Here is a 14387-nt window from a genome sequence, read left to right as displayed (position 1 = left end):
GTTCCGACGGTCGGAGTGAACACGAGTCGTGCCGAAACCCAGATGCATCACAAGTTGTGCTCGTGCAGTATAGCATCACCAATGAAACTTTGTAGAATCGTCACGGTTCGAGCCAATAAATAAGACGATAACAACTCAATAAGGTCGTCCGTGTCGAAGTCTACACAAGCTATATAGTATGTACATTGTAGCGAGACGCATATCTGTCTACGCACATAGTGTCCAACCTCACATCCTGGCTAACCATATATAGACCCTATCACAGATTCCGCGTAGTCAGGCGGCGCCTCCCCAAAGGGACCCCCTTCCTTCAGCCTCGCAACCTGCTTCTGCAGCGCTTGCAGCTCCGCATACATCATCCGTATGCTCGGACTGTCCGGACGCTCGTTTAAGTCGAGGCCGAAGGCCTCCAAGGCTGTAATGGGAGTCACAGGTGCAGGTGCAGGTGCAGGCGCTGGCACACTGTCTTCTACACCCGTTGAATCAGACGGCCGGCCATCCACATATCGTGCTCCTCCGTAATCAACTCCCCGCTCGTAGCACCTTTGGGACGCGCAATTTCCTGGTTCACGTCGCGAGGGTACCTCGCCTCCGCCTTGACCCCCGCCCAGTCCCAATCGACGAGCAAGACATCTCGGGCGATTGCTGCAGTGCTCTTATCGCGGACGAGCACGTTGATGTCGCCCACGTCGCCGTGGACGAACCCGCGACGGTGTAGCTCAGCCAGCTTCGTTTTGATCGTGTCCCGAGCGTCCTCCAGCGACATGGCAGCAGAGGAGGACTCCCGCTTCAGGTCCCACATAGTGGTGTAGCTTGCGGGCATGTCCTCCATCACGATCATGTACCAGTCGTTGACCTTATTGACGGCGTGCAGCGCGGGCGCGAGGCCGAGGGCGTGCGCGGCGCGGGGGGCGGCCTTTGAATACCGCCTGCTGAAATTGACGATCAGCCTCGACGTCTCGGTATCAAGGGTCTCTACTCGGAAAACCCTCTTCTTGTCGATAGCGGTGAGATACGTGAATTCATAGCGGACGCCATGGTCGTCGATGTCAAACTCACGGAAGGGGAAATTAGCGAGCGAGCGACGGCTGTTCGCTATGTCTGGGTACCGTTCGCGGAGTGAATCAACGGCGACGCGTAGAGCGGCAAAAAGACGGTCTCCGGCCTCGAGCTCGGCGAGGTTGGTATCGTGCACATGGAGGGGGATGCATCCCACGACTTCGGCACTGGGTTCACTTCCATAGACGGCAGCAGCGACGACGAGGAACGGCCCTGACAAACTGAACTCAGACACTCGAGACCATGACAGAGGGTGAAAAGCAAGGACATCATACCGAAGTGCATGACGAGAACGACGGGGAAATTGACCTTGTCTAGATCGCGAACCTTGCCTGCGCGGTCGTCCTTGTCTCCGTTGTCGTCAACATCGAGTTCAGACGTACTCATGATATAACGAATCTGTTCCAACCAGCAGCAAATGGTCTCGAAGTATGGTTCCGATTTAGTAGCGCAAACCTCGTTCTTGATCACCTGGATATAGTAGAATACCTCGTGACCCAGGCACATCGCGCGAAGGTCGCCGTCGTCATGATAATCGGTGGATATTACGAATCCAGGTCTCACCCCTTCGGGCAGGATGCCTCCTTCTATCAGGACCTCCGTGAATGCAATCTGTCGGCCGGCTTCGTCCTCGAAGTTCCCGCAGGCAGCGGCGCGGAGGGTCTCAAAGCACTGAGTGTCCCGAGCAGTTGGCACGAGGGAGCTCTTGTTGTGCATAAGCTCGCAAAGCGTTGCTTGCATCCAACAGAGACGGTGGTGTGGTGATATGATTGGGGCGACCACAGTATATGGGCTGGTGACTCTCCTGCATATTGCGGAACTCGGAGGGTCGGGCCTCTGACGACGGCACCTTCGCAGAATGTGCTTCGAAACCCATCTTACGTTGCCTTCCGAAAGGGAGGGGTGCCAGGGTGTCGTCTGCAGGTCGTTCTTCTGTAAGACAACTCATTATTCGGATATTCTGAACAAGTAGCAGGCAAGGTACGAGGAGAATGAACCAACACAAAGTGCAGCTGGTCGCAACCGAACCCCCACGGACGAAGCTTTCCCAAACGCGTCGTAGGGCGAACAGATGGAAGTTGTTCTATGTCGAGGGTGTCAACGACGGTTGCCACCGTCTCCGGTTTGTATAGAATCCCTTCCGGGACCTGGAGGAACGTGAGGAATACGAACAACGCAGCAGACAGCGACCGTACCAAATATATTGTATAATCACGAGATTTCCCTTTGGGAACCAACCGGAAAAGGTCGCCGCCCAAAACGACTTCTGTGGATCGATACTGGCGTGTTTGCACCTCAAAAACGTTGACGACACGTTGATCTATAAGCTGAGTCATGGAGCGTACAACATCGCACAGACAGGCTCACTGGACATAGTGACGAGATGAGGATTGTCTCGCATCTATGCCAACCACGTGTCGTGATTACGGCGCGTCAACAGGTGGCGTGGTTATGGATTGTATTGACTTGTAGTCACAGCACCCCTTATATCGCTGTGGCCTAATTCCGTGACATTTTTAACTATCCCGGGAGGAAGCTAGAAGGGCATTAGTACGCAGCGAGTAGAGGACGTTGACGATGAACGCAAGTAAGAGATAGATAGATTGTGGCATCCACAGCTGCCAATTGCCTGATAACGCTAGAAGAGGGAACCTCATGGATCCGAAGTTCAGCTTCGTTACCGAAGAAAATTGAGAGTTCGGGTGGAGAAGTGGACATGGTGGACAAATGAGTGGATGAGAAAGGGATGTCATAATTTAGGGGTTAGGGTTAGGGTTGGAGGAGTGGCTCTTTCTCTCATGCAGTCACCAGTGCCCATGCGCATCCCTTCTACACGTCCACGCTGACGACCCCGCCCTGCCCACTACAAGACGGCATCGTCGCCGCATTCGAGAAGCTCGACTCGAATGCGCCACCTCCCAAACACGACTCCTGGGCGGCCCTGAGCTTTCATGCATCTTCGCAGTGCTCAGAAGTAGAGGCGGCGGGGTAGGACACGGCGCTGGAAATCTGGAAAGGCTGGGGCGAACATTTCTGTCGTGCACGGTACGCTGCCCCCACCTGCGATCAACTTGAAGCAGATGCGCGCAGACCACTCCTCCATCACCCCGTCCAGTCTACCATGCCCAGGCTAACAAGACCTACAAGATCTTGAGTCGCCCATCTTCGCTACCCCTAGTCTTGTCGACACCTGCGACCGTTCTGCAATGACCGCAGTGTCAAGGGTCGCCCTCTCAGCTAGTAGTTTTCGACACCCATGAAGCCCGCTCTCGATATGTCGCTGCAACCCGTGCAACCTTCGCATCGTGTTCGGATCCAGCATTGCTGAACAGAGTCTATTATGAGCAGCTGAGGATGTCCTACATCCACGCACTGTAAACATCTTTGCTAAGTGCTGTCAGGATGCTGCGAGGAAGCACGCAATGTGAGAGCTTGCACTGCCGTGATGCTCTCTACATGAGCACTCACAACATCGGAAGGGAGGAATGGTGGAGGAAGCGTTCGATGCCTGTGGATGAAGTCGCCTTCTGCCTTGAGACTCCGCGTCGCGTCTGCCTGAAGAAGCTTGAAACTAAGCTGAGCCTTATAGGGTCAATGGTCTGAAGGTATATACGCTGATCACCAGTACAATACAAGGCTTCGTTCTCCAACCATAGGCGATGAGGACAGCTCGACTGATCTGCGCAGATGTCATCCAGCCACCGAATACTATTCACACCTATGGAAGCCCTAAGCATCGCTTGCAAGAGTCATGGGCCGCCGTCCGCGCCCAGCTCATATGAAGGCCATGCGTCCGCCGTCAACATGAATCTAGACGACACCGCATTCTCAACACATTACTGGTAGCTTCAAGTGTGCCCAGAAGATAGGAAAAGTCATGGTCGTCGGACATGCACTCATCCATCCTGATCATGACGCCGCCAGTCAGAAGTCGATTTGGATCGTACATCTGAGATGAGTGCTCCACCCTCTGCAGATGGTCACGTCCCACAACTAAAGACCAGGTTCACATCACCCACTCGACGACCCTGCGCACTTCCTCTCTCCTCCGCGCCACGATGTCCGCGACCTCCGGGCCCCACACGTCCTCGGGCCGCCTCTTCTCGAGCAGGGCCTCCTTCAGGTGCCGCTCGGCGTCCGCGAACTCGAACGCGACGCAGTTCGCAAGCGAGAGCGGCTCCGCCGGGTCCCAGCGGACGAGCGCGGGACGTTCGGGGACGGGGTGTGGGGGGCGGATGGAGCGGCCGCGATGGATGTCGTCGAAGAGGAGGCCAAGGTCGTCGTCGTCCAGCGGTAGTTTACTGTGATTGAGTGAGCCGTCGGACAAGGTCATCACCACGCCAAGTGCAACGGACGCAACGTGCGATACGTACTTGATCTGGTGTCCGAGGAACTTCTCCTCGCGCTTCTGGAGGTCGCGCGAGAGGCGTTCGTTGAACTTCTTGCGGGCTTTGACCGGGAGCGGGTTCGGGATCGGCTTGCCGGAGAGCTCGCAGAGGATGTAGGTGGCGATGTTCAGACCGAAGATCGCCGGCAAGGGTCCTACATCGCAGCCGCATCAGCTCATTTCAAGGACGTTTGCGTGGTGGGTTGCGCACCGAGCACGGGCAGGATGCGCACGCGGAAGTCGTCAAAGACGCCGAGCTCCTTCACATTGCCCTTCTGGAACTCCTCTTCGGGAAGCGGGAGAAGCTTGACATCTCCCGGGACTTCGGTGGAATACACGACGGGAATGCCGCAAGACACACCCTCGAGGCGGAGACGGCGGCGGACGGAGCGCGCCAGTGGATCATACATCGTGAATGAGATGTCGCTGATTTGGACACGCGTTGGATCGCATTTCGCTCCCGAGCCCATAGAAGAGAACACCTGCACAAGCAATGAGCGGTTCAACGTAGCCGCATACTAGGAGGTCAAGGTGTTCACCTTGATATTGTTCGCATGGCAGTATTTAAGCAGTTCTACTTTTGTGGTAATGTTGTCTATTGCATCTGCATGCACGCGTTCAGCGCGCGACGCCCAAAGCATGAACTACACAACGCACCTACAACCCAATCTGCGCCTTCCAGGAGGTCACCGCCCGACTCCTTTCGCCAGATGTCGATGCGCGCGTCGATTTCTATGATGCGCGAGATCTGTTTGAGAGTGCGCTCGATGCACTTGACCTTCGGTGTGCCTACGTCGGAGAGGACCGCGGTCGCATGGCGGTTCAGTGACGACAACGTTACTTGGTCGAAGTCGACGAGACGGAGCTTCTTCACACCACTAAGCAGAATAGGTCGGTATGGGAGTACGACCGCAGAAGAAAATAACTTACGATCGGGCTAACATCACAGCTGCCCAGCTCCCAACTCCTCCACAGCCTACGATGACGACGGTGCTTTTCCGGATGCGCTCCATACCCTCGTCGCCAAAGAACGCGTAGTTACGCGCGAGCTGTTCCCGAACCAGCTCTTCGTCGTACTCCAAGGGCACTGCATGTTTGGTGCTTGCGCCTCCGAGCTCGATCTCTCGATGATGGTCATCCTCGTCTGGCAAATCCTTCTGCTTTCCCTTCGCGTTCGTCTTCAGCGAACGTCGTATTTCCTCGTCGAGACTCCTGCGTTTCTTCTGCCTGACATATTGCTGGTATCCTGAGAAAGTCCCTGCTGTGACAACTGCGGCACCGAGCGCAGTGAGAACGAGCTGGGTGCGGTGAGAGTGGAGGTCGAGATTCATTGGGAACGTTGCGTGGCCCATCGACAGCAAAGACACCCGGCGTCTAAGTGACGTAACCTCGCCGCCGAATGTGCTCATGACTTGTTGTTGTCTCTTGTCCTCCTCCGTCTCCCGATACTTGACTCAATATGTTCCAATGCCTGGTTATGCATGTCTCATCTCCTGCTAAACGAGCATAAGACTACATCAATCCGTCTACGGAAGGTGCCTCAAATTCAATTACTTCCGCCGGCGTGCATCACGCACCGAGCTGTTGTGATCTCGCCTCCAGGATCCGGAGCCGCGCGACAGCAGAAGTTGCAAGGGGTACTGACTGTGAGTGTATGCTGTGATTCCGAATCAGTCTCCTATTTGTACGCAGACGAATGTCCCAGACCCCACTATGCACGAGATCTTCCGTTACTCAGGCTTAGGACAAGCATGAGATCAGTCTGAAGTCAATCACTTCCGCCAAGACGTCAGTGGAGATACAAGGACATGCGTTTAATGGTTCAAACGTTCAAGTTCTACTGTGATCCGTCGCTCCTCGCGGCTTGACGGGATCAACTTCCCACTGACGCCCCGCAATCTCCTCCATTCTGATAAGCTGAACCTGCCATGCAACTGCACTCATTCCTGCGCATACAGCATTCGCAGCCATGACGAAGACGACAAGCTTTCTCAATAGAAGAATGCGGACGGCCAGGCCCATAAGGGACTGCCGACTCGACCTCCATAAAAGGGAAGCGCTGTAATTACCAGGACGACAGGGACCTGGGCGTCGCCATCGGTAGGCACAGCCTGGGACTTGTTGCCATCGTCGTGCCACCGTGTGTTCCCCATCAAGCGGGCGAGCCACCGCTCGATATTGGCCTCGCTCCTGCGGTCTACTGATATCACCCTTCCCTGGGTGGACACCTTTACGCTCTACGACCATCGCTCGTTTCTCTTCTCTCCCGGTGCAGGCCTCGCCCTTTTCCTCGCAGCCAGTCTGCATTCCGTTCTTTTCTTTCCTGGCCTGACGCTGTCGCCGCGCCTCCCTCCTGCTGGCCCGGTGTATTGTGTGACATGCCATTTGCGCTCTAGGAACACTCGCCACAGACATTCTGGTTAAATGGGCGAAATCTGCCTCTCGGTCGCTCCTAACTTGCGTTGTCAATCCCTCACTCGCACGGAGGCTGGTATTCTTCTTGTTCCCCCTGGTCTCGAGATCATCTTCGCCGTCGTGTTGTTATGGGCCAAGCGTGGCGCTGACAAGTGAGTCTTTGGCTGCATCTGGGACGTGTATGAGGGCGGGAGCCGGGTGGTAGGGATCGGAGGACGCGTTCATTAAGGTGTGGAGAAGGGAAGAATAGGCAGAACGAGAGTAATGTGGCGGTACGGGAGGGTCGATGTGAAGGGCTTCCATGTGATGGTCCAAGTTGAAGCTTTGAAGCCTCGGAGGATCCCCCAGCTAGGACGGAGTGCGCGAGAGATCTACAATGCATACTCTGTTCCGCCTCCCATACGGAGGATATACGTGTTAGTGCCATGTGGTATGTGATATTGAAGCTTGGACCCCTACAGGAAACATGTCTTCATCGCTGCGGAGGTCTTCATCTACTTCCTCCTAGCGGTCCTAGACGTGTTCACCCACACCCTCCCTACCATTGGAACGTCCCTCGACTCTTTCAGGTCGCTCGATATCATCATCGGTGAGTGCCCTCAGCTCCGACTTTGTTCGACATTGAGCCAATCTTTCCTAGGTGCTGCATCCTTTATCCCGCTCTTCCTCTACATGTTCTCCATCTATCTACTAACGACGGCCGAACTTATCCCGTCTCTACCTATCCGCTTCCAGAGCATTACCAAATACGTGCTCCTGGCTTTCATTCCCCTCGTCATTGTGCTGAACGAACTCGGTTCCTTTATCGGGATTACCTATCGTAAGTCTATCCGGCGACTTATACCTCCAAGTGAATCATAACGAAGATCCCCACTTTTCAGGCCAGTTCCCTGGCACCAATGGCGGGCCCGTTCAGCTCGGTGTTGGATTCACCGACCCCACGCCGGAGATGTTCCTCAGCAGCGTCACGCTCGTCCTCTTCGTCGCGTTTCAGGCATCAAACTTTTGCATCGCGTTCTACCGCCTCATCAGGGCGCTCTCACACCAGCGCACACTTGACTCGTCTCAGCAAGAGAAGGAGATGGAGACCCACCTTTTCCGTGGTCTCGGCTGGATAGTCGCAGGCCTTAAGCTCGGCGCCGTCGAGACCGTCATCGGCTTCGCGCAGGGCGGGTTCGGCGTCGTGTTCACGCGCCGACTCCTCCGCCTGCTCGCGCACGGATGCCTTATCATCGGCATCATAAAGGGCGTCGATACTGTCGAGGACTTCCAGCTCTACAGCCCCGGCCAGGCGCAGAAGCGCCGCAAGTCAATGCTCCGCGCGATGATCCAGAACCCGCGCTTCTCGACGTTCCGCCATGTCGGCGGCCACGACTTCAGCGAAAAGAATCCGTTCGACGAGAAGCGCCAGTCTGTGATCAAGCTCGGGGATCCGTCGTGGATGCGCCGCGACTTTGGCAGGCCTGCTGCGATCGAGGAGGAGCGCGCGACGCCCGGTCTGCTCTCGAGGACTCACAAGACGAGCAGCCTCACGTTCCAGCTCGCGGCCCGCCCCACACTCAGCCGCAGGAGCGATAGCGTCCGGGACTCCGCTGTGTCCTTTGGTTCATCCGCACGCAGCTCGTACTCGGATGGCAAGAACCCCATCGACGAATATGCCGACGTTCAGGAAGACACCAGGCAGGTGGATGTCTCCACCTTCCCTGCTCCTGTTCCCCGTGTCGGTCTCCCTGCGCGCCCTGTGCGCCAACGGGTGACCGTACACATCCGGCAGGACCGTCTCCCGGTGCTCGAGCTCCGTCGCTTCTCCAACCTAGAGTTCCTCGACCTCATCCAAGACCCTTTCCGCGATCCCCACGTCCGCGCCCGCTCGCTCCCCAACGACTTCGAGCCGGCCCCGGATCACCCTGCTGGCCGCACCTCCGCCTCGTTCACTCGTCTTCCGCCATACGTTGGTGCCCCGGCTCCCGCGGCCCCTCCTGCCGTTGCTCGTGATGCCTCCATACGTGGGTCCCTTGCGTCACGCCACTCTCGTGCCTCGAGCCTCGATAGCTACAACCGTCTCTGGCGCGGCGCCTCCGTAAACAGCGAGAGCAATATGCCGAGCTTTGACCCGCGTCTCAGCTACGCGTCGACGGACTACAATCCTCGGATGAGCACGGCGAGCTGGTCCTACAGCGATGCGCAGCCCGGCACGGGGATGTCATTCACCGCCATCGGGTCCCCGACTGACTCGATCTCGAGCTTCGTGAGCCCCAACTCATTAGCGCCACGCGTGCCGTTCGCGATGCTCAAATCCGACCGCCGCGACAAGGGTCTTTCGTCAAGTACGACCGCATCCGAGGTTCACGCGCTCACGATGCAGTTCCCGGGCATCCCCTCACGCCACTTCAGCCAGCCCGCGCGGCGCTCGATGCTCTCGCAGGAGGTCTCCCGTGACGATTTTGTCGTCGACGCCGACGAGCCGATGCCGATGCCCCCGGCGGCGGCCGACGCTCAGTCCTCCGCGCCTTCACCCGTAGTCGTGTCCCAGACACCATCCCCCAGGCGCAAGTCTCCACCTGCCCCCCTCATAACCTCGGGGCTGAAGGACTCGCGCATCTCAAACGTCGAGATTGAGCAGGTCGTCGACGAGGAGGCCGCCGTTGCCTCCCTCCCTACGCCCATGTCTCCCCCGCAGTACGTCCCCTCGCGGACCCTCGCGCACGGCCGCCTGCACTCCACGCCGCACGTCGCGGACGTGCCCGTGACCGCGACCTCGGTCGACGAGGAGGACAGCGACGACGCGGGACTGCAGGAGGTCCCGATCGTGCGCTCGGCGTCGCTCGTGCGCAGGGGCACGGACCGGGGCAAGCTCGTCAGGATGAAAAGCGTGGGCCACGCGCCGGTGCGCTCAGTTTCTGCATCTGCGCGCGAGCAGTCGATGGCGCGGGACAGCATCAAGGTCGAGCTGGGGCTGATTGCGAGGGGCGGCCGGGAACAGATGGCGGAGGTGATGATGTATGACCCCGCGGCGGACACCCAGGTATGAGGCTCGATTTGTGACGCGCTAGGAGATGGAAGAGCTGCATGGTGGAAAGTAGAGCGAGCGGTGTGGTACTGTGAAGTTGAGTAGGCGTTTCGGTGGGCAGCCAACCAGCCTCTCACCTGGAGTATCGTTCGATATCGAGTCTCGGATCCAGACCGTGCCCACAAGTAGTGTAGCTTGGTTGCAACAACATCGTGTATGATCCCATTACCAACCATTTTCTTCTCTTATTGGTAAATTATTACGAGCGAAATGTGTACTGCTTTACTGCGGTAGGTTTCCGTATTATACCTATTACAATGCAACTCTGAGAGTGTACTTGGATCTGTTGAGCGACTCGGAGGTGACGCGAAGGGACGTTCGACTAATACTCCCTGTCTATCACAGACGTGGACTGTCGAGGTTGCTCATTTGCAAGGTGTCGATTCACGTCGTCCCGGACAGTCGAGACTCTCAGGTGGTATCACACGCCCAGCAGCGTGGCCGCCGCGACTACGAGAGGAGTTGCCTCCAGCTCACTGCGCTCCAAGTTCGCCCCTGACTCGTCTCAGCCATAAAAACACAATTACGTCCGGAAGGGGCGGCACGCTGGAACGTGCTATGTACAATTATGCTGATGCCCAAGAAAAGTCCAAACGTCCTCGCAGCGCTCCGCCATGAACAAGGATATCAAGGCTATGATGCGCCGTGCGCCGTGCGCCGTGCGTATGGGGTATGATCGCCGTCTTTCCTCGTGGCCGTTCCGCACCGCTCTCAGCTCGCGCATCACGAGCGGCCACTGGCCATGCGGAGCCTGTTCGGGCTCATGCGGTGGATGTGGTCCAATACCCTCATCTTCGCGCTCGCGGCAGCAGTCGCCGGCGCGGTGGAGTCCGACGGGGGCGGGAAGGGACTCTGGTCGACCTCGCAGACAGTGCCCGCAGCAGGGAGGGTGCCGTTCGCGAAGTACGCGCGCGTCAAACTGATGGTGCACCTCGAAGTGAGCGCGTTCGAGGTATGCTAGAAGAGGCGAGTCCGTCAGTCTTCCGAGTTCGGCGACGTGCGGACGTCAGGAGGCGACGACCAGTACTCACCCCGGGCCCGTTCTGGACGAGCAAGGCGGACGAGTTGGGGAGGTACCCGTGGACCGCCTCGCCGTTGACGAGGGGCGTCGCGGGGTCGTGCTGCACGAATCGACAACACCGTCAGTCCCGCGCCCGGATATGTTGTCCACGACCCAGATCCCAGACGAGCTCACCGTGTTCGAGATGATCAGAATCGGGTTGTTCAGCGTCTTGTTCCACGGCCCGAGGTACCTCTCCGGGGGCGTCACCGGCCAGTACTGGCACCCCGAGTCGGGCTCCGCGATGATCACCGACCAGAAGAACCTCGACACGTGCTTAAGCACCTCCAGGCCCGCGTCGACGATCGTCTCGGGCTTGGGCGGCGCGAACGGCCGCTGGTCGTTGCACGACACCGCCGAGCGCTCGAGGTCGACGAGCTCCCGCGTGTTCACGACGTTCAGCACCACCGCGCCGTCGCCCCGCATTGCCTCCGCGAGCCCCGCGGCGATCTGCGGCCAGCCCGTGGGGCTCTCCAGGCCGCCCTCGATGAAGAGGTGCGCGCGGCCGTTCGTGAGGATGCCGGGGAGGGTCGCGTTGGGCACCGCGAGGGGCGCGTCGTACAGGCCGTCGATCCAGCGCTCGACGCGGTCCAAGATGTCCTTCGGGTCCTCGTTGTCCTTCTGCGCGAGCGCGCACGACGCGGGGCCCGCCTTGGCGCACTCCGCGATGAAGACCTCGTACGTCGCGTCCGTCGAGTTGAGCCACTGGTGCAGCTGCTGGTAGGGCGCCTTGTTCGCCCACGAGTCGGCGTCGACGACTCCGTCGATGACGACGCGCCCGACGCGGTCCGGGAACACGTTGACGAGGTACTGGCCCATGACCGTCCCGTACGAGAAGCCGTAGAAGTTGATCAGCGAGTCGGTGCCCTCGAGCAGGGTGGTGATGAAGTCGATGTCGCGCACGACGGACGTCGTGCCCGCGTACTTGATCGTCTCGCCCATCGTCTGTGCGCAGACTTGGAACTGGGCTTGGTAGAGCGCGTTCGCATCCCGCTGGGTCTCGATGAGGTGGAAACGGTTGTACGGGTCGGTCAGGTTTGGCGAAACGTCGTATCCGCGGTCGAGGACAGTGTTCGTGATGAACGCCTCGCGTGAACCGTTCTTGGGGAAGCACTTGGTCTGAGGCCTGTATGGCATGTATATTCAGACAGTGCGCGACGACATCGTGAGGGTCGACCTACTCGGACAAGCCAATTCCGCGTGGGTCGAAGCCAATGATGTCGTAGTCCTCGCCAATCTGTATGCGCGTACTTGTGAGCATTGTGGGATGCAGACGAGATGCTGCGGCCAGCGCTCACAAGCTCCTGGAAGAACGAGCCCGCTTCCGTCGCGAGGTTCACACCTGGACCGCCTGGACCTCCGGGATTGACGAAGACGACGCCCTTACGAGGCGACACAGTCGCATTGTACCGGCCGAGCGCGATCTTGGCTACACCAGCGCTACTGTTGGTGTAGTCGAGGGGAACTCTGGAAGCACTGCTGTTAGCGAAGCTGTCACATGCCGCCATGTTCACTTGGAACGCCCACATTGCATATCCGCACTCGGCTCCAGGAAGGGCACGGTTGTCCGTACAGTTGCCGAAGAAGAGGTCGCCAACGCTCCCTTGAACGGGAGCAACGGAAGCTGTCGAGCCAGCAAGGGCGAGCGCGCCGCCAGCGAAGAGGGCCGCGACGTTGTGTTTCCAAGCCGTAGCAGTTGCCTGTTCTGCCAATGTCATTTGGGCGACAGATTGTCCCGAATCGTCTGCGACTGCGAGTTCTGCTTCAGAGGCACGTTCAATTCAACCCAATAAACGTCTGGCCAAAAAAGAACAAACACGCGTGACCACTCGCAGGCCGCGGGAGAGCGAAGAGAGAGAGAAAAGAAAGAAGAGAAGGGAGTGATGCGACACAGTTGTGACTACGATTGGGAGAAGGAGGTCGCGCATATATACGGCCGCCGGATCGAGCCATACAAGTGCACGCAGTCCTTCTGTGATCATGGTAGGGTCAGGCTCTCAGACCCAGAGGTGTATTTGTTTTTGGGGCCTCTGTATCACGCTCGCCTATCCCTCAAGTCGGGTAGAGTGATGCGCACCTTGACTTTGCAAACCCCATTGGCCTGTGGCGTTGCTTCCGACGGCGAGGAGGCTGAGCACTGCACAGCATACACCGATGAAACGGAGGCCTTGAGAAGTGTGGGCGGTGCGGGGCAGCGCCATCACTATCACTCGCGGGACCTTTGTACTGGGCTCTTCTTGGGGACCGGGGACGAGTAGGGGAATGACCAGGAGAGTACGAGTGAGAGTGAGAGAAAGGCTTCAAGCTGCAAGTTTCAAGCTCCAACCTGAGGGAGTCAACACCCAGCGCTTGTTACACGTGGGAACGGCTTCCATTCCTCACGCGCACGACGGGCAGCTACAGCCCACGAGCAAGCGTCCACCGTCCTGTACTCCTCATTCAACTTGAAGCGTAACCAAGGGCAAGGTGCAAAGGACGAGCGCCACAGAGGGACGGCGTACGGCGCCTATCATAGATTGTCGCTCAGCGCTTGGCAGTCTTGGCTGCTCTCCGCGTCTGTACCGCAGTCGGTCTCACGTCCTCGAGCCTTGCCATACTGTGTCCAGGAGTACGCTCTTCGCTGTGCTCAAGATTGAACCATCACGCTGTACCGGTCCGTCCGAGGGTGCTCGATTGTCGCACAGTCCTCGCGACATGGTCCGGTACACACACTAGCCTTACAGCTTACAGGCTCCAGCGAAGCCCCTACTCCGGCCGTGTCCACACTTGGCTTATGACTGTGAGCTTGTGGACATGTACGAAACGCCTGATCCCGTTATCGACTGACCGTCGAGGTCAATGGCAGGAATCGATGCCCTAGACCCCGGCTTCAGGACCCGTCCAACTACCCAAGCACGCGCATACGTACACTCACATGGTTCGCATATGACATCTCACAAAGCAACCGCAATATGAGCGAGCTCTTGACAGGGACAGAATTTTCTGCTCGGCGTCGGTGTTCGGGCCACCGGACAAGGCCACGCCGTGTATGATAGGGCTCGGCCACTTGCGGACTCAAAGGGAGTGTAGCGAATGGGTCGTAGGGCAGCGGCGAAATGCGCTGCATCGATTTCAGGGTCGAGGTCGTCGAGAACGTGTTCCATGTAGAGCGGTAAGAGCGGTTGGGTTTCCGCGGATGCAAAAGAGACGGTGCACAACACACGTAGCTCAATATGACTCGGACATCGTCTCATAGGTTAGATCTGCAGGCAGACAGGAGTGCTGTCAGACAAGGTGATCACTTGTAAGACCTAACGCGAGGCACGTACCGCCTGAGCGTCCTCGACCATGAACCCGTACACCCATGCCGCACGCACGTTGGAGCTGCAGGGGGTTTTACAGGTGACGGGACATAC

The 14387-nt window shown here is 58.1% G+C and overlaps 3 protein-coding genes across 3 annotated transcripts; all 3 read right to left on the bottom strand.

Moving 5' to 3' along the window:
* Nucleotides 1–469: 469 nt before the first annotated feature.
* DICSQDRAFT_150279 (uncharacterized protein) lies at nucleotides 470–1776 on the bottom strand (the record flags this gene model as incomplete). Its single annotated transcript, XM_007370514.1, has 3 exons — nucleotides 470–1272; nucleotides 1335–1409; nucleotides 1443–1776. 3 exons carry the CDS (start codon nucleotides 1774–1776, stop codon nucleotides 470–472), a joined length of 1212 nt encoding a protein of 403 aa, XP_007370576.1.
* Nucleotides 1777–3653: 1877 nt separating this feature from the next.
* Nucleotides 3654–5778, bottom strand: DICSQDRAFT_93288 (ubiquitin-protein ligase molybdopterin-converting factor; the record flags this gene model as incomplete). Its single annotated transcript, XM_007370513.1, has 6 exons — nucleotides 3654–4361; nucleotides 4434–4602; nucleotides 4659–4929; nucleotides 4987–5051; nucleotides 5105–5325; nucleotides 5378–5778. 6 exons carry the CDS (start codon nucleotides 5776–5778, stop codon nucleotides 4067–4069), a joined length of 1422 nt encoding a protein of 473 aa, XP_007370575.1. The 3' UTR covers nucleotides 3654–4066.
* A 280-nt stretch (nucleotides 5779–6058) lies between these two features.
* DICSQDRAFT_93285 (uncharacterized protein) lies at nucleotides 6059–13414 on the bottom strand. The gene is made up of 10 exons (XM_007370512.1): nucleotides 13070–13414; nucleotides 12520–12751; nucleotides 12291–12459; nucleotides 12174–12229; nucleotides 11128–12118; nucleotides 10964–11053; nucleotides 7744–10889; nucleotides 7503–7682; nucleotides 6406–7451; nucleotides 6059–6093 (listed from the first exon to the last, which is right to left on the bottom strand). Exons 1-7 carry the CDS (start codon nucleotides 13191–13193, stop codon nucleotides 10656–10658), a joined length of 1896 nt encoding a protein of 631 aa, XP_007370574.1. The 5' UTR covers nucleotides 13194–13414; the 3' UTR covers nucleotides 6059–6093; nucleotides 6406–7451; nucleotides 7503–7682; nucleotides 7744–10655.
* Between the last annotated feature and the right edge of the window lie 973 nt (nucleotides 13415–14387).

The sequence above is a fragment of the Dichomitus squalens genome (genome assembly GCF_000275845.1).
Source record: "Dichomitus squalens LYAD-421 SS1 unplaced genomic scaffold DICSQscaffold_69, whole genome shotgun sequence".
Taxonomy (NCBI): domain Eukaryota; kingdom Fungi; phylum Basidiomycota; class Agaricomycetes; order Polyporales; family Polyporaceae; genus Dichomitus; species Dichomitus squalens.
This window is presented reverse-complemented; position numbering and strand designations above follow the sequence as displayed.